We start from the raw sequence: 21,098 nt of genomic DNA, 5'->3' as shown, positions 1-21,098 counted from the left end.
ATTTGTAATTTCAGAATCACTGTTCCCCAGCAATGTCAAGTTTGCTAAGTGACCTCCACATCGTGCATTTTTACCACACATGAAAGTCGTGGCCTTCACAGCTCCATGCCTCGCTTTTTAAGAAGGATTTTCTTGTCCTGTTCGAGGCAGGGAATTCTCATCAGTGTGTGAAGGGAATGAAGGGGGAGCCAGGCTCACCCCTGCTGTGCCCACTGACTGGGCAAGAGGTCAGGGGAACAAGTGGAAACACTGGAAATTTCAGCTGAACACAAGTGGTTTTTACTGTCAGGGTGTTCAAACACTGGCTCTGGTTGCCCTGGGAGGATGTGGAGTCTCCAGCTGTGGAGATACCCAAAACTTCCCTGGGCACGTGGCTCTGGGTGACCCTGCCATGGGGTTGGGCTGTCTGCTGTCCCTTCCAGCCTCAGCTATTCTGGGACTCTGTAAAGAGCAAGTCAGGAGGAAATTAGGAAAAAACTAAAGCCATCATCATCAGGATTCCCTCCCACATCCTGGAAGAACAGCCGGGGATCAGCACTCAGCTCAAATAACTGAGGTTCATAACACTCATGAAGTGACTGAGAGGCTGGGATAGGTAAAATGTACATCTCATTAAACCAAAACATACTCACATGCTCCCTCTAGAAATCATATATTATTAATAAGTCTTTTCCTGCATTTATCACACACAAATCCCCCTGAAATATATGACTAGCTGTAAAATTTGCAGCAGCCACACATTTCACAGCTCACTCTGGAAACACAGCTTAGGCAGCCAGATGCCAAAGCCAAACAGATATGAGACAGGAAGGGTGGGCTTGACTCCAACTCCTTCAGCTTTTCACTGGGACACTCAATTTTTCTGTCCTCATCTGGGAACAGAAGATATGCTCTTCGTATGTCCATCTCAAAAAAAACCACAAACCCCAAAAAACACCACCACAAAAAAACCCCCTCTACCCCTAGTGAGTGACAGTACAACCATGCCAGCTTCAGTTTTCCCTGCATCATATCATTTAAGTGCACATATGCATGAATCAAGGCTTTTGAGGTATAGCAAGAAGTGAGGATTAACATGGTAATTTAAGAAACAACTGAATTTCAGACTTTGCAGAAAGAAGTTGGACTGCTATACACATTGTACTCTAACTTGTGAACCTCAAACACTATTTCTAAGAAGCCTGTCTGTCCCTTTTTATTTTCTAAGCTCTCAGGCAACAACTCAAGTCATTTTTCTCTGCAGTTCTTCACACACTTGCATGGAATTTCTGTACTGCTCACACAGCCAGATGCAATCTGCCTACGCTGTAAGGAAAGCAAAAGTGCAGTTGCCTCTCTATTGCAAGTTATTTGTTCTATCACTGATAGCAAGGATATTTTTAATGGAAAGTCTCTCCCAATTAAATCTGTTGATACATTACTTGAGCCAATACTTTTAAGTACATCCAGACAAAAAGCTTCCTGACAACTGCCAATGATTCTTCTCAATTTCTACCTTTTTTTTCTCATCAAGTACATTTTGTGCTTCGTTCAAGGCAAGACACTTCCTTTGCCAAGCCAACAGCTGTACTAAAATATAAAAAAAATGCTTTAGAGCCACTGACAGATAAGAAAATCAGTGTGGCAGCTCCAGAACTACTCCTCAGCACATGAAAAACACCCTCCAACAAATGAAGAAAACAAAAAAGCAGCTTTGTTAGCTTCTGATTTAATGAAGACACTGCTTAGTCAACAATTACACCAAGTCCAGCAAATCATATTAGGGTATAAATACAATTTACAGACCTGTGTATTACAAACACATGAACAGTGTAAGGGTTCAGCACTCACCAACTCAAGATGAAGGACCAGCACCCCTGAGGTGCAGCTCTGGCAAGGACTGGAGCCCCAGTGGCCACTGGGCAGGAGGCCTGGGCCACCCAAGGCTGGTCAGCACCATTAAAGACTGTTAATGCACTCAGGACCCTGAGCATCCATCACATCAGCCTATCTTGGCCCACTAAAGAAAGATGTTGCTCACTTCTCTTCACTCAGGGTTTTAATCTGACAACTGTGCTCTGGCAGCTGATGAACCTTTCACGGTTCACAGATTTATAAATGGTGAACTGCTTATTTCAGTCCAGACCAGCTACACCATGAATGAAAATAATTATTCTCCACAGTTTTACTGTGACCTAGACAAAAAGAATGTAATTGCAACCATCTTTCTACAGCTTACACTGCTGAAGACTATTAATTTAAAACATGCGGCAGTAAGAGGTAATCAAGCCATCATGGTCAAGGAAAGAGAAAAATGGGGGGGGGGGTTGCAGAAGCTTTCATCTCTGCTGCACAGGTGGCCTTCAGAATTATTGATATGGCAGCTTTCAGGCCCATTACAAATGAAACTCCATGGAAAATAAACCCAACAGCAGCCACCTATAAGAGATGATCAAAAGACTGATGCAGAGTGAGTTGAAACAAGCAGCAATCAGATGGAAAGATGGTGCACATAATGCATTAGGTAATGACAACCTGACCACAGGAGAGGACTCTGAAAAGAAAACAGTTTCACACCAGATGCAGTTTGTATTCTGTTTTCTTACCTGATCTGCTGCAATGAAATCGGTGTTTTAATTTGCTGATAATAATCAGGATATTTTTTCTTGGAGGGCAAGTGGAAAAAGGGTTCAGAGATGAGCTGGCCCTGATTATTTCGGCAACTCCTGACAGTGTCATAAAGCTGGTAAAGAGGATTAGACGTGTCCATGAAGGAAGTAATGCTCTCAGCTTCAGATTCCCCCTCTTCATAACGAGCAGCAGCTGCACAGAGAGAAAGGAAAAATGGGAAACTCAGCAGGACAACCCTGAGTGGGTTTTTTGATGGATAAAGGTCTAAACCAGAAGAAAAGGCAGTCCCTCAATTGAGGTTGTTCAGCCACTCTGTGGCACTCAGATTCATACCTCAGAAAAGGGCACAACAAATATATTTAATGAGCCTCAAACTGACAAAAAAAAAAAAGGCACTTTATTTAGGTATTACAATCTTTAGACCTTATTAATCATAGCTTAATACAAAATTGTGAAGTTCAGCAGAAAAAAACTGACACTAAAGCCTGAAGGTGCACCTCTTATATATATATGCAGCAAATGAAGAAGAAATGAATATTTTAGAATGATTATACAATTAGTATAAAATTCATATGCAAATTTTATAGCAAGCTTTTCTAGTTATCTTGCTTCAGGATTAGGATGAATGAAAGAAATGCTATGAGGAGCTCATATTTACTGCAGATAGAATAGGAGAAACATTACATGAGCAAGAGAAACATAAGAGGAATGAAAAAATGCTGGGAGTAAATGGCCAATCCTTCCACGCTTCTCAGTAACACAAACAGTGCAATTTGTACCATAACATAAAATCTTCATGGTTTTGCACATGCTGGAGTTAACTTATTCACCCTTCTCCCCCCTCTTAGGAGCTGGTTTGCAGGAAAGCTTGGCAGATGAGACCCTGGGTAATTCAGCCACACAAACACAGCCCTCTGACGCTCACACCAAGTTTCCAGCTGGCGTGTTCATTATTGCTCAGGCGAGGCTGGCACTGTTCCAAGCTCTCCACCCACGTTCAGTAAAGACATACAGAAATGATGACAAAGCCAGGGGACACTCAGACTGTGACTACACAGCCCTGTCATCTCCCCTCTGTCAGTGTGACACTGCAGACCTGTGTGAGGGTGTGACATGTGGGACCTACCAGGGCAGTCAGAGGCAAAGCTAAAACACAAACAGGCATCAGCTGATGTGCAAAGATGAAATCACAGAATCACAGAATATGCTGAGTTAGAGGGGACCCACAAGGATCATGGAGTCCAACTCCTGGCCCTGTACAGGACCATCCTCAAGAGTCACACCATGCAGTAAAGATGTTCATTACTGATTCAGGAGAGACACTCAAAAATATCCTATTTAGGTATCTATATTTGCCAATGAGCATCACTTAATGGCCCAGCACCTATTAGAGCAGCCAGCAAAGCAGGAGCTGGACAGAATAATTCAGGTAGAAACCAAACATAGGAGGTAGCACTATGTTTTCACATAACTGATTGTGGAGGTATGTACTCACAGTTAAGAGACTGCTGTCAGATAAGCATGTTTCAAAAACAGATTATGATTTGGTTTACTCAAACAATTTGCCTTGTTTACTCCAATTGTTCAGTTCTGAGTGCTCCACCAAAAATGGAAGAAACAGAACAGAAAAAGCAGAATAACTTGTTTTTATGAAAGAGAAAAAGATGAGGAACTAGTAGTGTATATTGCTATACTCTGATATGTGGCAGCCAGCAACAAAGTAGCTCAATACCCTAAATGAGAAATGTACTTCCTTTGCATTAAAAGTGGAACACAAGGCATTCCATAAAGAAAAAATCTAAGTAAATTAAAAAGGCACTATAGGGAAAGTGTTTATGTAATACTGTAACACAGCTATAAACATTTTCATTATGATGTGTATGTTCTTTAAAAAGATGTGTCAAATATTACACATTCTTACATATTCAGAAAGTGGTAAGCATTCTCCTAGTGTGAAACCTGTTATCTTAAGAACCAAAGAAAAATATATTTTCAGACCACAACATAGAAAAATTCTTATTTCTGTCATGGAACAAACAATCTACTGGAAGACTGTACATTCTTTCATATGCAGTAACACCAGGCCCCATCCCCCCAGCAAGCACATGGTGGCAGAGGAGAGTTTTCTCCCTTCTAGTTATCTCCTACTTCCTTTTCATGCTGCTGTTACCACAACTTCAGTTAGCAGATACAGCAAAAAAACCCTCCAAAACATAACCATAAAGTATATGTCATTCAACAGTCCCCAACAAAACGTATTTCCTGCTGTTCCCTCCATGCCACGGTGCCCGTGTCCTAAGGGGTGGGTTCATAATGGAGTGATGTTAAATTCCTACAAAAGCAGGAAGCCATCCAATTTACAGCTGGAACTGAGCCTTGTTATCAGATATAAATGCATTTATCATATACATGTACTCTGGCTCAATGATGAGGCAGAGAGAGGGCAGAGAGATGGGAGAGTATTTGAAGGTACATGAAAGAAAATTAGTTTCTACTCCGTAAGTGATTTGTTTCCTCTGTGGTCCCAAAGCACCCGAACAACAATGAATGCTCCAAGTCTAACTGAAGACAGTTCAAAAGCAGCATCCAGTCTTAAAACATCTCTAAACGATGCAGTAATAAATAAAATATCTTCGTTTACAAAATTAAATACATATTAATAGGTAATACATTATGACCAGCTGTGCCTGCCTTTACAGACTTCTAATGAAGAGCAAGGGAGCTGCAGAAGCTGCTCACGTCCCAGCACACTGCAGCTGGGAATCTTCTACAAGCTCCATCACACCAAACACCATCTGCAACTGTGAGGATAAACTCTCAGCTGGAAACAGATATTGTTCATTGCTTAGGCAACTGCTACAGCCAAAGAAGCTCATAAAGATTCAGTTCTCTGTATCAAGAAGGAAGTTGTTTTATGTTCAGTCATGCAGCCCCGATCTCATTTATTTTAACAAGTGTTAGAGCAAGGAAAAAAGATGAGACAGCAGAGCAACTAATAAAAGTACCACTTGATTTAAATAAAAATCCTTGTCATCCAGAGACTGAAAGCATAGGGATGTCCAAGTAGTGTATTGGAGGGACAAAAAACATTAAGGGTGACAGGTCTGCCAAAAAAATTGACTTTTCCTCCCAGGTGAATGCAATAGAGACAGGAGAGCTTCAACAACAGCAAGGTAAAAGTCTCAGATGCAGAGAGAGGCCTCATGAAAATGACAATAATGTCCATAGTAAAGGTGGCACCTGAAAGTCATTAAATCACTCCAAGAATTTAAATCACAAGGATGTGAAAAGCTACACATTTTTACAGAATTACAATTTGAAAAAAGCAACAGCCAGCAATCACACTGAACCCAGCTAATAAATACTCCTCACACCTCCCAGAAAGCAGCTGCTCTGAAGCAGTAACTCAGCTCTGGGCTAACCAGGAATAAAAATGCTCTTGCTTGCAGCAAGATCTAAAATCCAAAAGGTTCTACAGCATATCCACCCACTGGAAAACAGTGGGGAGTACAGCTCAACTACCAGGTGTGAAATAAATGCCCCAAAAATATATATGCATCATAGAAATGCATCATTTAACATCCATGCAGAAATGTTAACAAAAAATAAAAACTACAATAAACAACTGTAGCACTGTCAATCCTTTACTGCAAAAGCACCCAATGCCTTTTCCAGTATCTCCTGTTCCATATTAGAAGGAATAAAAACAAGCAACAGTTTCCTAAAGCTTGGGTAAGCATACCTGGAAACACACACAAAATTCAAAACGGGCCAGCAAGTTTGGCCTACCCTGGTGATTTAAAGGAATTACACACTGAATGCAAAGTATTTCTGAAATAAGTATATTTGAATGTATCAGGAGCTCTACAGATCTGCTTATTCTGAACATTTTAATTAAAGAAAACAGAGAAACTACATTTCATTTCCTACCTGCCAAAGCTGCATCCTCATCACTTTCGGATCCGTATTGCAACGCCATGGTTATTGCTGATAAACGATCCCCTTGGGCTGATCTTTTGTTACTATGAAAAAGTAAAAGAAGAAATTTTTAAAAAGTAATTAAAAAATGAAAATGAAAAAAAAAAAAGACAGGGTTAGCATGTTTACCATTAACAGCCACCCAGAGTGTGTAAGCAAACAAATGAAGCTCATGAGTCTGTGACCAGGAATACAGCCATGATATCAAAGAAAAGGCTGGAGCCTTTTACAACAGAAACTGTTACCAACCCTTTCTGTCTCTATTTTAAGAGCTGGTCCATCAAACAGAGTCAGAAAACTGAGCTCCAGCCTGCTGTCTTCTGTCCTATTTTGTGTACTTGAGTATTTGATTAACTGGGAGAAAGGGGATGAGAAGTTATTTGATCCTGTTTTATATAGACTTGTCTGCAGGAAGGAATTCAGCATGCTCTAAGCTATATATGCTACTTTCTCCCATTCCCCATCCCCACCTTAGGCATTTTCAGCACACACAGTGCCTGTACATGAAACAGCTTCCTGTGTTTCCTGTGTGGAGTAAATCGGTATCCACACTGGCTCTGGTCTCACAAAGACTTCTTCAGTGTCCCTCTCTGCCCCTCTTTTGTCCCAAACCTGGGGCACAACACTTCATACCTACACTATAGGCTATGGCTCACACTCTCTGCCTTGTTACCAGGCCCATGGCACCTCCAGGAATGGGCTCAGCCTTGTCCTGCGGGAGCAAAGTGAAGACTGGGCAAAAGCAGACGGGTCACTGTTGTGTGTGTCCAGGTCCCCCACTTTCCAAAATATACTTTCTTATCTTTTGATAAACACACACAGATACCATTCCCTCAGTCTATGGGCCACCCCTCTAAACATTCAGTTCATGACTCTGGGCTCCACCTGCCCCTGCAGTCCCTCAGGGCAGGAGCTGGTGAGTGGTGCTGAGCTGTTACTGCTGGAGCCAGTTCTGGTTCTGTCATAGCTGCACTTTGCCTCCTTTCATCAAAAGTCCTTCTTCATTAACCTGGGTGATTTTTATTGGAATACCACTGATATGGCAGGTAAGTCCACACCTTTATCACAAGCCCATCTGTGTTGTATCTCTTCCCTGATGGCCTGAGGTGCCATGGGCCCACGGAGCTGTAAGTAATTCACCTTTACACTGCCAGTCCAGAGCCACCTGAGACACTCCAGCCCCAGCATCCTGATCCACCCACTGGCTGCTCTGATGTTCTTCAGTGGCCCAGCTCTTGGGTACATGACCATCTACATGCTGTACTTTCACACACCCAGGTTCTCCACCTGAGCAGCAACATCTTGCCCTTATTTTACCTCTGTGCTGCCAGTTTGGATTGCTGCAGCCCCACAGAGCATTTGCCACCACCCACCTGTCAGTGTGAATGAAGTACTGGACATTCTTCTCACTCAGCAATAACTAAAACATCAGTGTGTTATCAATATTATTCTCATCCTAATCCTAATATCTCATCCTAAAGCACAGCACTGGACCAGGTATAAGGAAGAGAATTAACCCTGTCCCAACCAAAACCAGGACCGCTGCTGAAAGTGCCACCAACTCTGTACTGATGCCCAATTCCTTAAAGACCCTTTTGCTAAGCCACGGCTCCAGAGCACACACGCAGGGAATTAGCCAGGAGCAGCACTGTTTCAAAACAGTAACCCAGAGACCAACCAGGAGACCTCTCATAGGTACCAAAATTCTCAGCTGATGACTAAAAGAACAGACCAGAAAGTAATTCAGCCCACTCAGGAAGTTTGCCATAACTGCACCCCATTGTACGCAAAACTTCCATTTTACAGGCTTCACTGGTTTCCACCATCCACCTCTTATTTAGTCCTTACTATTAGTTCTTTTTAGTCTCCAAATATATTTTTTCTAGGTTTACAGCACATTTCCATGAGGTTTTTTGCCTTCTTTATTTTGTAATGGAGCTTAGCACACTGTTCCTCTAACAGAACAGTATTTCTAAGGAAATGACTGCATACAGAGTATTTCACAACAGGTGCTTTGAAACGTTAAATATAATGCCAAATATGGAAGAGTAACTACAGCAAAGTAACTTATTAAATCATACTTAATAGATACTTTACTGATATATTTGAATCTCAAAAGTATCTGAGTCAATACAGAAGAGCACTATCAACAGCAACAACAAAAAACCAACCAAACATAATTTAGTATTTCCACATGACGACGACCCAGCTTTTCCTCCAAGTGCACAGTTTACTTACCGATAATATTTGTTAGAAGAATTTCTCTCATCCCCAACACTGCCTTTACCCTGTGAGGAAGGACCTGTCAGCTTGGAAGCAGCCAAATTTGATGCAGTCCTTAAGGCAGAAGAGACAAGCCAAGGAAAGGGGGAGGGGAAAAAAAACAGGCCCACCTTAGACCCACGAAAAGATGCAGCAAAGGAAAAAGCTTTTTACAGAATCACTTTGATAGATCAGCCAAAAAGTTCAGAGAGAGGTATGTTTTGAAGCTGAAAGTTAAGTAATACTGGGATTCCTTCAGTGCTCCAGCATTAATGTGGATTTTGTTTATAAAGGCAGAGGAAGGTTTAGCTCAAGCATTAATAGCTGTACACACAGCTCAGCCTAAATAGCAGTGGAAGCAGCCAACAAAATGTTCCTTAGCATCCAGACAAAGCTCATCATACAGGTCCAATCATGTTTTATTAAGTATTAAAACAAAGTCACTGTCAAGTTGGTTGCCAGGGCATATTGCCAAGCAATTTAATTTTGCCACTTGATTTAAGGGAGGACAGTTAAATGCACCCACAAAGAGCAGTTTAGTATGACAAAGGAGACAATGAGCTGCAATAAAAAAACATGATTTTTGACACAGGGGCAACATACAGAACTTAGGTTAGTAGCACTACGATGAATTTGAGTTTGATCCATCAATGATAGAGAAGAACAGATGTAAATTGAGAAGAAAAATATAGGAAATTAACTTGAAGTGAGTTTATGAGGGAATTTTACCAAAATCAGCAACCGGTAAAGGAGAACCCCCCTTTAAGACAATTAAACATTTAGAAATTTAAATAAAAAATAATGATTTTGTGAAGCTGATTCAGGAGAAAAACAAAAAAAAAATAATGGTTCAATAAAAAAAGCAACCAGTGAAATACAGAAAAGAAGGTCTGGTTTCCGTGATACTTTTTCTCTCATCTCAATTTTTTTTGCATGCAGCCCAATATTATTGTAGCCTGCTTCAGGCCTTCTTTTTTTTCCCCCAAGTTAGAGAAACAAAGAAGGGAGCTGTCAATTATTCTGACAGATGACTTCAGGATTTCTATTAAGAACACAGCACATGACAAAACATCTAGAATAAGGTAGCTGAGAAGTGGAAATGGGTTGGCAGTGCAAGAGAGGAATTCAACTAACAAATATCAGTGTGATTTATCTGTCATCCCTTCTTATACAATCAGCTTTATTTTGAAGAAAAGCAGTTAAGCCTTAAAATTAACTCTGACACCCTGAGCTGCATCAGAGGCCAACACAGTGAGAAAAATAAAACCAAATCACAATTTAAATAGAAAACCTTTATGTCTTCATGTAATTCTAATTACTGCAAAGCAAACACATATGTATGTTCAGTCTCTGTAGAATCAAGGTCTTCTAGCACTACTCATACTTTTAAGAAGGAAAAGTACTAAAATATATGTCAGGAATTACTCCCTAACAGTGTTTCTGCTTTTATATTTTTATATGATTCACCCAACCATGGGAAGGAAGCTGATGCTGAACAAACCAACCAGAAAAAACACATCTCAAAATACCAAACAGTAAAAATCAACCAGGTAACTTCCACTTCTTTCACACATAATAATCCCAGGCAACACTTTTAATACTGAACCACCTACACAAAGAAAATTTAAACTACCTTTCAGTTAAGTAAGGGAGCACTGGTGTTTCCAGTTCTACCATACAAACCTTTGCAGGAAATGACAGCTGTTTTCCAGCACCAAAACCCAGCAAATAGCTCAAGTACATAAAGAGATTCCACCTTGTAAGAGTTTCCCAACTCCCTGAATGACTTGCAAGACTCTGCTTTACTTTTTTTTTACATAAATGACAGAGATCATACTGGCAAATAATATCTAAACCAACTTTTGAGTGCTACTCATAAGTAAAAATTTTATACAAGAAGAAATCTAATTGCATTTCAGATAAGAAACATTTATAATGACTGCATCCCTTCCCTGCATGAACTTTCACAGGAAGAAAATGCTGTTTCCTAAATATAATCATTCCATGCAACAAATAGAGCTGTCAGCAGTGTTTTATACCTGTCTGTTCAGGACCAGATCTATGTTTCACTGATAATAAGTGCAGATGTTCAGTGTCCTGTGGCTCTTCTTACAGCTAGGAATCACTTTTCAAACTAGAGTTTATATAATGTGGACTTCCCCCTAAATATCTTTTGCCCAGGGTTCTGTTCCTCTGTTTCTGCCCATACCTAATTAACTGTGAGCTCTTATGTTTCAGCTCCTAACAAGCCCGAAGAATATTCAGCATTTTTCATAAAACAAAGCACCTTGTTCCTCACTATTCCTTTTCTGTTATCAACTTATAAACACGTGATGGAAGTTGGCCATAGCTTAAGTTATAAAAGAGCCAGTGACAATATTTTCTATAATCAAGCACATCACAGAAATATTTCACCAGAGAAGGTAATTCAATGAAAAAACTTCCTTCCAAAACCTGTAATTTATAACTTTGAAAACAACAATAAACTACGTTTTCAAGCAATTATTTCCCACAATATTCTCCACAGCAAAAATTAAGGGAATGTCTCTAGAGGTGCTTATATGAGTTTATAGAAAGAACTCTATTTGCAGTACCTGATTCGCAGACTTGACTTGGCCAACTCACTGTGTTCAATTTCAGCCTTTTTCATATTAAATATCTTTTTAATTGCATTTGCATCCTGTCAATTAAAAGAATTTTTTTGTTTAATGCTGAAAGTGAAGAACGTTTTAATCAGGTATATCCATCTATCTAAAAAGCTAAAACAAAAGTGAAGGTGTTTTTACACTTGGATATAAAACAATTTCGCATGAGAAATGAAGCATAAGAACAAAGTCTGCCTGAAATACACCCACACTAATCTTGCAGTGGCCTTAAAAAACTGAATAGAACAGCTGAGGAGCTCAGAGCTGGTTTTTTGTCATATACTTAAAAAATAAATGTACAATTTGCAAATATACAAAAATACCACTGAGAACTAAACAGGCAAAATAATACCTGTGCCTTTGCAATCAAAAAGTTAGCACCAGTACCAAGGTTTACAATGCCTGTTACTTCTCATTCTACACCCATGGACTGCATTCTCAGAGTAACAGTTCACAAAAGAGGGCTGACAAGTTCTGAGTGAGGTTACAAGTGTGAGTAATACCACCAGGAACTGAAACTACAATCCAAACACAAGTGCAGTTGGGAAAGTCCAAGAACCACTTACATAACAGTGTTATACATGCACAAGGTCTCTTGCTAAAATGCCCTTAAAAACAGAGCACACAAAGGAATCCTTTGCCACTGAAATTCTTACTTCCAGGCTACATGGAGACAGTAAAGTGACAGTCTGAACATAAAGTGCTGGTGAACTAGGTATGAAAAAGATAGGAGGTGCAATTAGGTCACAAAAACGTGGCTAAAAGGGAGAGGATCTTTGGCCAATAGTTTTAAGATCTGTGGGCTCCTTCATTATTGCATAATAATCTGGACATAGCTGGAAAACAAAAATAATGTAATACCATAAACTGTCACAAAGCTATTGTTCTCACAGCTCACAGAACAAAGAAGGCCTGACTCTGGTTTTTAAGCTTATGATGCAAACCACAGACAGTTTCTGCAGTGTGGAAAGAGGTCCCAGCTCAGAACTACCCCTGTCACTTGAAATTGTAGTTTCAGCCATTTTGACTTCAACCACAAGAACAGGGATCCTTCACTCCTCCAAAGAAGTCATGTAATTCACACCCCAAGATAAAATTTGACTGGAAAAAATCATGTAAATCAAGGGGGGAAAAAAAGTTGCATTTACCCCAATTCTAGTACAAGCAATATAAAAAAGAAAAAGCCACTAATAGCTACTTTTAAAAAAATGCAAAAAGTCTTGGGAGCCTTATGCTAAAGATTCATTTATGGATCAATCAGCACAGGAAGTAGTAAAGAAAATCTGAACTCAAATCAAACTCTGAACTGAAACCAACCTTGAACACTTGTGATCCAGGCTCATTGTAGGTTTTGGCATTCTTTGCCAGAAGATCTATATCCTTGGCCATTGCATGAATGCTTTTGTAAGTTCCATTCTGTACAACAAAAACCAGGACTGGTTAAAGTAGCAACCTTCAGACAGCATGAGAACTAAGTCAATAGTGAAAAGCAAAGGGAATTCATATAGAATAAAGGGAATGTTTACAGGAAAATGATAATATATTTATAAAGAGGACAGATAAGTATCTGGAAAAAGTAATCAAAAAAGAAAGTAACATACACACATGCTAAGTCCTTATAAAGCTTATGAATGTTAAGTAAAAGACTGGAAAAATACTTAACAGATCATATTATCTTAATTTTGAAGAGTTCTGACAAAATGCTGTTTTATCTTTATTCTCTAGTTCAATTACTCTATGTCCTTTCCCTCACTACTACACAAAATGCTAAAATTACAGAACAATACTTCAAATTACTGGAGAAGTAAGATGAAAAATGCAACAGTACAAAACATCTATTTATAGCACTAGAACAAAAGTAGGTGATGATAATGCACGACCAAGCCTCAGCACTTCAGTGTTTTACATTAGCAGTGCTTGCCAAGGAACTGCTTTAAACCACTAAACATCAAGGAACCCAAAATATTCCGGCTCAGTGCCAGCACACCACAGTTTATAAGGCTTGATCTTCCACACAGCTACTTCTCCTAACCCAGGACAAAACAAATCAGCACAGTGTGCAGATTTTTTAATAGCAGGGGAAAAAACATGCCCTTCCCCACCACCATGAATTCTGACTTCTAACAACTTTAGGATGCTTACTGTTCAACAGGTCTGATATATTAATATGTTCATACTGTACCTGTATCCTTTGGGCAATAGTTTTGAGATCTATGGGTTCCTTTATTATTGCATAATAATCTGGATATTGCTGGAAAACAAGAATTAGTTATGTATTACTACACACAGTCACAAAGCTATGGTTGTAACAGCTCACAGAATGAGAATGCAGATCAGAACAGTGCAAACTTCATAAACGTGGCACTAGGCTTCAATTTGGACAAGCCAGGCCATAAGGCACACACAAGGAATTATAATTCATCAATAAACTGACACAAAGGAACTGTTCTGACTGAAAGTCAAATACATGGTGATGGTCTTCAGAGTGTTTATTCTGCTGGTTAAAATTTTTTCACCACAGAACAGTGGAATCTGACATATTTAAAAAGATTAAAAACTCTGCATCAAAAAAAATCGCTGTTACCTAAACTGGCAGAACAGGGCAAGCCCTGATGGGTAGGAATAAAGAAGGAAGGGAAGTTCTACCAACAGCTGGACTTTGTCAGTGATGAGACAGAACCAAAGAACTGCATCCTGAGCGAGGCCATCACAGAGTATAACACCAGTTATAAATATGTCCAAGTAACCAGCTCAGATCACAACAATATTCCTGAAATACTCACCACTTTAGATGGAAGTTTCTGAAACAGTTCACTTATGAGGCGGCCTGATGGGTTTGTGGCAACAGCTACAGCTTCAAGAAGCTGTTCAAGAATTTCCTTCAGGTAACCTGGAGATGACTAATGCAAGAAACGAAGTCACAGTAAATTTTAATAGCAGCCAAAGTGGAATGCTTCAAATTGCACTGATATATAGGAACTGGCAGTTCAAACACAGAAAAAAATCAGCTACAAAACATGGATGAAACTTTTGAAGACAACACTGTTTATGCATTTAGGTAAAACACCTTAGAAAACTTTAATTTCAGGTTTACACTGCAGACTGTCAGACACACATCACATTGTTAATGAAAACATGAATCCCAACATCACACAGGCCAGACAAGCCCTAACTTCCTCTCATCCTATCTGGCTTGCAAACCACTCCAGGAACAGCTGCACTAACTGAATGGGACACTTGCTGGAAAATTATGTCATCAGATGCAAGGCTTGCCTGCAACAAGCCTCAGTGTTGGCACAATATCAAGAACACATCATATTATTTCAACTGAACCAGAACCAGGCTTTATCCTTATCAGAAAACCTCACTGTTTTTTTTTTTTGCTATGCAGAATGAAACACACATACGATGCTGTGAAATTATTAACCAATAAACTTGCATAAGAAATAGCCCTTGGGGCATAATTTAATCATGAAAATATTACTCAGTGCTTTTTCACCCTCTCAGAGTCAGCTGACACACACAGCCATGGCCTCCCCCACCTGCAGCTGTCATGCCCACACTTACTAATTCAGAATTTGCTTGATTGTCGTGTCCTTCCTCCTCATCATCTTCCTCCTCAGCATCACCTTTCTGAACAAACTCGTTTTTTGTGCGCAGATACAGCTCCCAGAGTTTGCAGGCAGCTTTATACTCAGGAGAATCAGGCTGCAAAACCAAAGCAAACATTCTGGTCATGACTCAGATCGTTCTCATCTGAAGGAAATGTATCAAGTATTTGTTGAAAGGTATTAAATGCAGCTAGTAAACAACAGAAAACCTGGGAAATTCCTGCTTCACTCATTCTTCAACAGAGAAGTTAAGAATCACAATAAGCACTAGAAAATATAACGCCTATCACTCCAAAGCATTTAAGTCTTCAGAAAACTTAGCAATAAAATTACCTGGATTGAGGCTTGGACAAGCCAATTAGATGAATCTGGAGAAATCACTTAGTTTTGCTGAAGCACCAGTATTTAAAACAGAATAAGTTATCAATCAAAAACGTGATTTAAGCCAATACTGCTGCCACTGTGTGGTACTTGAAAATTAACTTCTCCAGAAGACTGCCAATAAACATGCCAATATCTCTGAAAGCACTGCAATTATTTACACTCAGCATTAACTGGGAAATTCTAACAAACTTGACAACATGCTCCCAGCTGGGTACACCTCTAGCTGTATGTTTTGGAAGAGCTAAAAGAATTACTCAGAAAATTACCTTCTGTAAATACAGAGTTGGTAGTGGCAGGCAAGCACATGCCTATTAACACCACTACTTCAGAACACCACCCAGAACAAAGAGAGCTTTTCAACTCATGTATTTTTCTTTCCCTTTCCTCTCTCATTTAAGCTCTATTTCAGGTGCTCCTGCTGATATGTCACCTTATTACTGCTGATTACACCCTTCTTACTTCACCCTCTCAATCTCTGACAGCTTGTAATACAAATGAGAAACCAACAGGAGAACTGTTCTTAATCTTAAATATTCTCAGCACATTTGACCAGGTGTTGGTTATGAGGAACAGATTTTAAGGGTATCCTGCTCCACATTAATACTCCTTCTGTATTAATGCAAGATGCTCAGAAGTGTGAAACTTGTACTGTGATACAAAAACCCCAAAGGTTTCTGTTCTGCTCTAGCACTGCCAACAAAACACCTGCTGCAATAAAGCCCTTGACAATGAATCACTGTCCCTGGTTTACACGTCCATGGAGCTGTGTGGGTAAGGTAAAAGATGAAAAAAGGGTTATGTTTGTGTGCCACATCTCCAGCTCACAACTCCATAATTATCTGGAAACTTCACCGTTCCTTCATCCCAGAATAACGGACACCTATTTCTATTCTACATACAGGATTTTTACGATGCAGTTATAATTTTAAATCCTCTATTCTGCAGGCAAAGGCAGCACACATTCTGTAAAACTCTGATCGTTCTTTCCTGCCATCAGGTCCTTCTCCCTCAAATATAAACCCATTCACATTGGCTTTTTCATGGTGCCTTGCAAAGCAACCAGAGTACACAATGAATTTGGAAATCTTTGTAGTTTTTCTGCTGGAAGCAGAATGTACAAATGCATTAATCCATAAATCTGTTTTTCAAAAAGCCACACGCTCACATTAGCAAAACACATCCTGCTTTTCTGAATGTCACCTGGTTATGCCTGCTGGGTTATTCAGAAAGCATTTGGGATCATCTCCCCAGTCAAAGATACATGAAAGGCAATATCAGCAGGTTTAGATTTGCTGTATCATCTCAGTCACTACATATAATTTCACTGCTTTATGGATTTAAAATAGCCTTTCATTAAGGAAGATAAATCCATTTTTTCACCACTTCTTCACAGAAACTGCAATAAAAACCATTACCATCTAAAATAAAACACACACCCAGTTTGGGGGAATAGCCAGGGGGTTGCAACCTTGTTGAAATACACTGTCGTGTGCACTCACAATTTATGATCACTGACCATGATAATCAATGTGCCTTTTTTCATTTTATTAAGTGGCAAATAGAAGAGAAAGATTCAAAACTCCTAGTGTATGCTTAGGCAAAAACATTTCCTTTTGGGGAAAAAAAATTAATCTTTTTCTATTTCAAAAGGTTACACATGGAGTGTGTTGTAAAATGAGAAGGGTTTAACAGAAGAATATTTTTCTCAGTTCACATCTCTATTTTTGCTTTCTATCTCTTTTGGAGAACTACATGAAGATCCTCCCCACATTATTTTATAGTTTTCCACAGAAAAATTGCTACTGTAGGGTGTCTTATGGGGATACAGTCAAACTTATGGAAATATATGCAAATAACTGCAATGTGTACTGTTCTCTTACTAGTAATACAGGGTAAATTGAAGTTTTTTGGCCAAACCAAGGAAGAATTTGAACATATCTCTACCCCTTTCACAATGAATTTGAGCCTTTACATGTATTTTCCTCACCTTATAGTAAGCCTTTGCATTGTTGAAGAGGAGCTGGAAATCAGCAGTCAGCACGTTCACATCATCATATTCCTCCATCTTTAGCTTTTGTTGGATTTTCATTAAATCAATTGGCTGAGAAACCACTTCATAATAATCTGGCTGATTCCTGTTGCAATGACAAAAACAGGCATTAAAATCCAAGAGTAAAACCGAAACCACAGCATTAAAGCTTGTACATGTCTATGACTAAATAAAACAGAAATTTCCAACACATTTTTGTTACAGCTAAAAGATCTGCACAGCAGTCTGTTAGTCAGCTTACTTTATATATGTTCTGTTATCATCCTCAATTTTCTGAGTTTAAGATAAAATTCAGTCTCTTACTTATCTACTGCATTTTCAAGGGTCACCTCCATTAACCTCTCCAAGATATGCCCTAAGTGTTACATTCCACCACTTATGTACAATATTTTATAATCAAAGGCACAGACGTCTGAGGAAGGTGCCACAAAAAACATTTTAAATTAATTCAGTGGCTTTTTTTGCTGCACTAATGTTAGCATGTCCCATTGAATAAGGAGATCAAATACTTGGATCAAACACTGCTGTGAAACGATGACAAATGCAGCTTAGATTTTGCACAAATTAATGCTGAAGTATTTACCAATTTCCACCTTACTCCCTGATTCAATCTCAGGTTGAAGGATTCCCCAGGACTGTGGTCTTACCTTCGCTTCGGTGCCCTGATGAAGAGCTCGCAGAGGAGCCTTCCCTGCTCATCCTTGTAATCTCTGATGGTGTTGTAGAGCTCATGGCATACAGCAATCTGAAACGCAGCAACGAGGAAGTCAGGAAAAAGGAGAACATTTTAAGGAGGCAACAAACCAAATCCTGCTTAAAAAGGTTAAGACAAGCTGCCAATGCACAGCTCTCAAGCAGAAGTGAGAAGCAACTGGAGCACCTCCCACATTAGTAGGATACCTGACAAGTATGCCAGGTATGCAGAATTTTCATTTATTTTTTGCACCCAGGAAGCTTTATTTCAACACTAATTCTAAGTAAAACATCCAAAATGTAAATGAATTCAGCACAATTCTCTCCAAGTTACAGCCATCTATGAAAACAACAGGGGTTCTTCTGCCCTGCAATTAATTAACATTAGATTGCTAACTCAGAGGCATCACAGAAGCTTTGTACACTTGAGCAATCACTGCCTGTGCCATTCCCCACTTATCCTCTCTGCATTTGCTATGCAGACACAGCTCTCAACTCCAGCAAATTATGATTTCAGCTCCTTCTCCAACATCCTTCCATCTGCTAAAATCATCAGCAGAAAAAGAAAAGCAGAACAGGAAAGAAAAAGATGAAACTGGGGCGACAAGACCAAACCAAAGCTGAATGAGATCCTAAACAAAGCTCAACCGAGGCAGGAACAGATTCAGACCCAGTGTGCGTGTGCTACATATGATCACCCATTTCCCAATCCCAGGTAAGATACAGTATCACCAAGAAAAAAAGGTGTATAATAAGAAGGTACTAACAGGATCTACAGTTGGGAGATTGGAAAGTCTCCTCCTCTTTCTGCTTGGGCCTGGTATGTTTGTGGAGTGATGGGCATCGTCGAAGTCTCCTCCGCTGACGCTGCTGGAAGGTGAGGTAGCTCTTCGCCTCTTGGAACCCATGGAATCCAACTTCTTCTATAATGAAGAGACATGTTCTTAAACTCGTGGCATTGCATCCAGACCCTCTGGGGAGAGCTAACTACAGAACCAGCAGTGCTCTGGAGGAGTTACATATGTTTGCTCTACACTATAGGTCAGTTAAACCACAGATCCAAACACCATTTTTGTGAAAATTCCCAAAAGTAAAGGGAAGTCAAAATGCTCCCACAGTTTTATAGTAACCAAGGGCAGCAAGGTCAGAAACTCTCAGGGTCACAATGATGGGATGAACTTAGTAGCTCTTACCAGAATATGTTCTTAAACTATCTAAATTTTGATACTCCATCCCATGCATGATAACTAAGCAAGAACCACTGTTTTCGACAAAAAACCTGTACAGAAACATATGCTCAGTTCTGGTGTGAAAACACATAATTCCATGTCAAACTAAAAAAACAAAACCAAAAAGCAAACAAAAATCAGACCAACGAAACAAAAATGCAAACAAACAAACAAAACCAGGAAGAAAGCAAATTACAAATGAAAAGGGCTACTGAATACCTTGTGTTATAGTCACGTGGAAAAAAAGGTCTGGACCATCATGGGACCTCCCACTCCCACTTTATGTGTAGGATGAATGGCTCAATCACTGAGAAGCAGAAAAAGCCACCTCCTCCTTCAGCCAGTTTTCCATTTACCAACACAAACTGTGACAAAAGAACAACTACCATGCAACAACTACGGTAATTTACGGAACAAGCTGTTGGCTCTTTCCCAACTTCCACTGACAGCATCAGAAAAATATCTTTATTTGTGGCTATCTCAAAGGCTGAAGACAGAACAGATGCATCTAACCCAGCCCATACCCATTTTCCAACCAAATCAAGGAATTTTCCTCTAGGAAGCTGCTGTTACTCAGCTGATTTACAGGGTATGGCAGCACAACGTAACCGCATTAAAGCATTTATGTCAGAGTCAAGTCCAAGCACACAAATGAGATGAAAAAGGCAGGAATAACTTAACAGCAAAAAGAAAAACAAAAGGCTAAGGCAGAGGAATGGAGACACAATCAATAATTTACCAGATTTACCAGAGTAGAACCAGCACCTCGAAAAGCCAGTCTCCTCATAGTGTCTGATGGCCAAGCACAGATACTGGGAGAAGGTGACACTCTAAGAGTAGCAGACCAGTAATGGTGTTAGTACAGCCAGAACTGGAAGACAAGAAGAAGGAAAGAGAGAGAGAAGAAAATTGAGAGTAGATAGATAAAGAATAACTTGGATAATTACAGCGACAGAGAAAAAAAGCAAGAAACAGAAGGTAACTTTTTTTAGCCCAGCAGAAACTCTACAAAGTAATTTTGTACACAGAATGCCAGACACTTCTGTCATTTTCACACAAAAATACATTTCTCTAATGTTCCTGAATACATATTACAGATTTCACAGACACTTGCTGGAGAATGATTCATCAAGCAGAGCAGAGAGTAAACATAAGTGATATCTGACCTGAGAGTAAAAACCAGAAAGCAGTAAAAGTTACAGAATGCAAAGTACTGCAGTGCTTATAACAATAACAACGTCATCTTAAGGTCAAGAAACATTTCATAAACTCCACAGTGATGATGCATCTCCATCACTCTTCAGAGTGGCTTTTTGTCCTCAGAACTAAGCAATATCAAGTATCCAGCTCACTAAAGATATTCTCTTTCAATTCCTAAGCAGTCTCGAAGCCTTATTGGTTTTCCCCCATAAATTCCATGTGAAACACACAGAACCATTTTATGGCAAAATATTTGCTTCTATGGAGTTTATCCAACCACTGCCTTCAATCAAACCCCAGAGAGACTCTTTTCCTGTTCAGCACTCCGGACATTTTCATAACACAGACATGCAGAGAAACTCTGTGCTTTATTAGCAGGCAATTCATCTTGGGAACAATCAGCCTCTTGCTTTGGCACTGCCTCCAACTTCTGTCA

The 21,098-nt window shown here is 39.6% G+C and overlaps 1 protein-coding gene across 8 annotated transcripts in view; it reads right to left on the bottom strand.

Annotated features, from left to right (window-relative positions):
* Nucleotides 1-21,098, bottom strand: part of PBRM1 (polybromo 1) — a 71,932-nt gene that overhangs the window by 49,232 nt on the left and 1,602 nt on the right. For 2 of the 8 annotated variants that reach the window (XM_017819900.1, XM_017819902.1), the window contains exons 1-12: nucleotides 20,211-20,390; nucleotides 19,001-19,156; nucleotides 18,188-18,285; nucleotides 17,478-17,625; nucleotides 15,063-15,203; nucleotides 14,279-14,395; nucleotides 13,678-13,746; nucleotides 12,813-12,911; nucleotides 11,445-11,530; nucleotides 8,827-8,925; nucleotides 6,541-6,632; nucleotides 2,586-2,802 (exon numbers count right to left, since the gene is read on the bottom strand). In XM_017819900.1, the coding sequence (XP_017675389.1) occupies nucleotides 2,586-2,802; nucleotides 6,541-6,632; nucleotides 8,827-8,925; nucleotides 11,445-11,530; nucleotides 12,813-12,911; nucleotides 13,678-13,746; nucleotides 14,279-14,395; nucleotides 15,063-15,203; nucleotides 17,478-17,625; nucleotides 18,188-18,285; nucleotides 19,001-19,156; nucleotides 20,211-20,249 (1,361 nt within the window). In that variant the 5' untranslated portion in view covers nucleotides 20,250-20,390. Of the gene's footprint in view, nucleotides 1-2,585; nucleotides 2,803-6,540; nucleotides 6,633-8,826; nucleotides 8,926-11,444; nucleotides 11,531-12,812; nucleotides 12,912-13,677; nucleotides 13,747-14,278; nucleotides 14,396-15,062; nucleotides 15,204-17,477; nucleotides 17,626-18,187; nucleotides 18,286-19,000; nucleotides 19,157-20,210; nucleotides 20,394-21,098 lie in introns of those variants that run through there. The other 6 variants (XR_001875630.1, XM_017819898.1, XM_017819903.1 and 3 more) reach the window with 5 other exon arrangements.

Source organism: Lepidothrix coronata, unplaced genomic scaffold (genome assembly GCF_001604755.1).
Source record: "Lepidothrix coronata isolate B3197 unplaced genomic scaffold, Lepidothrix_coronata-1.0 Scaffold78, whole genome shotgun sequence".
Lineage (NCBI taxonomy): Eukaryota > Metazoa > Chordata > Aves > Passeriformes > Pipridae > Lepidothrix > Lepidothrix coronata.
This window is presented reverse-complemented; position numbering and strand designations above follow the sequence as displayed.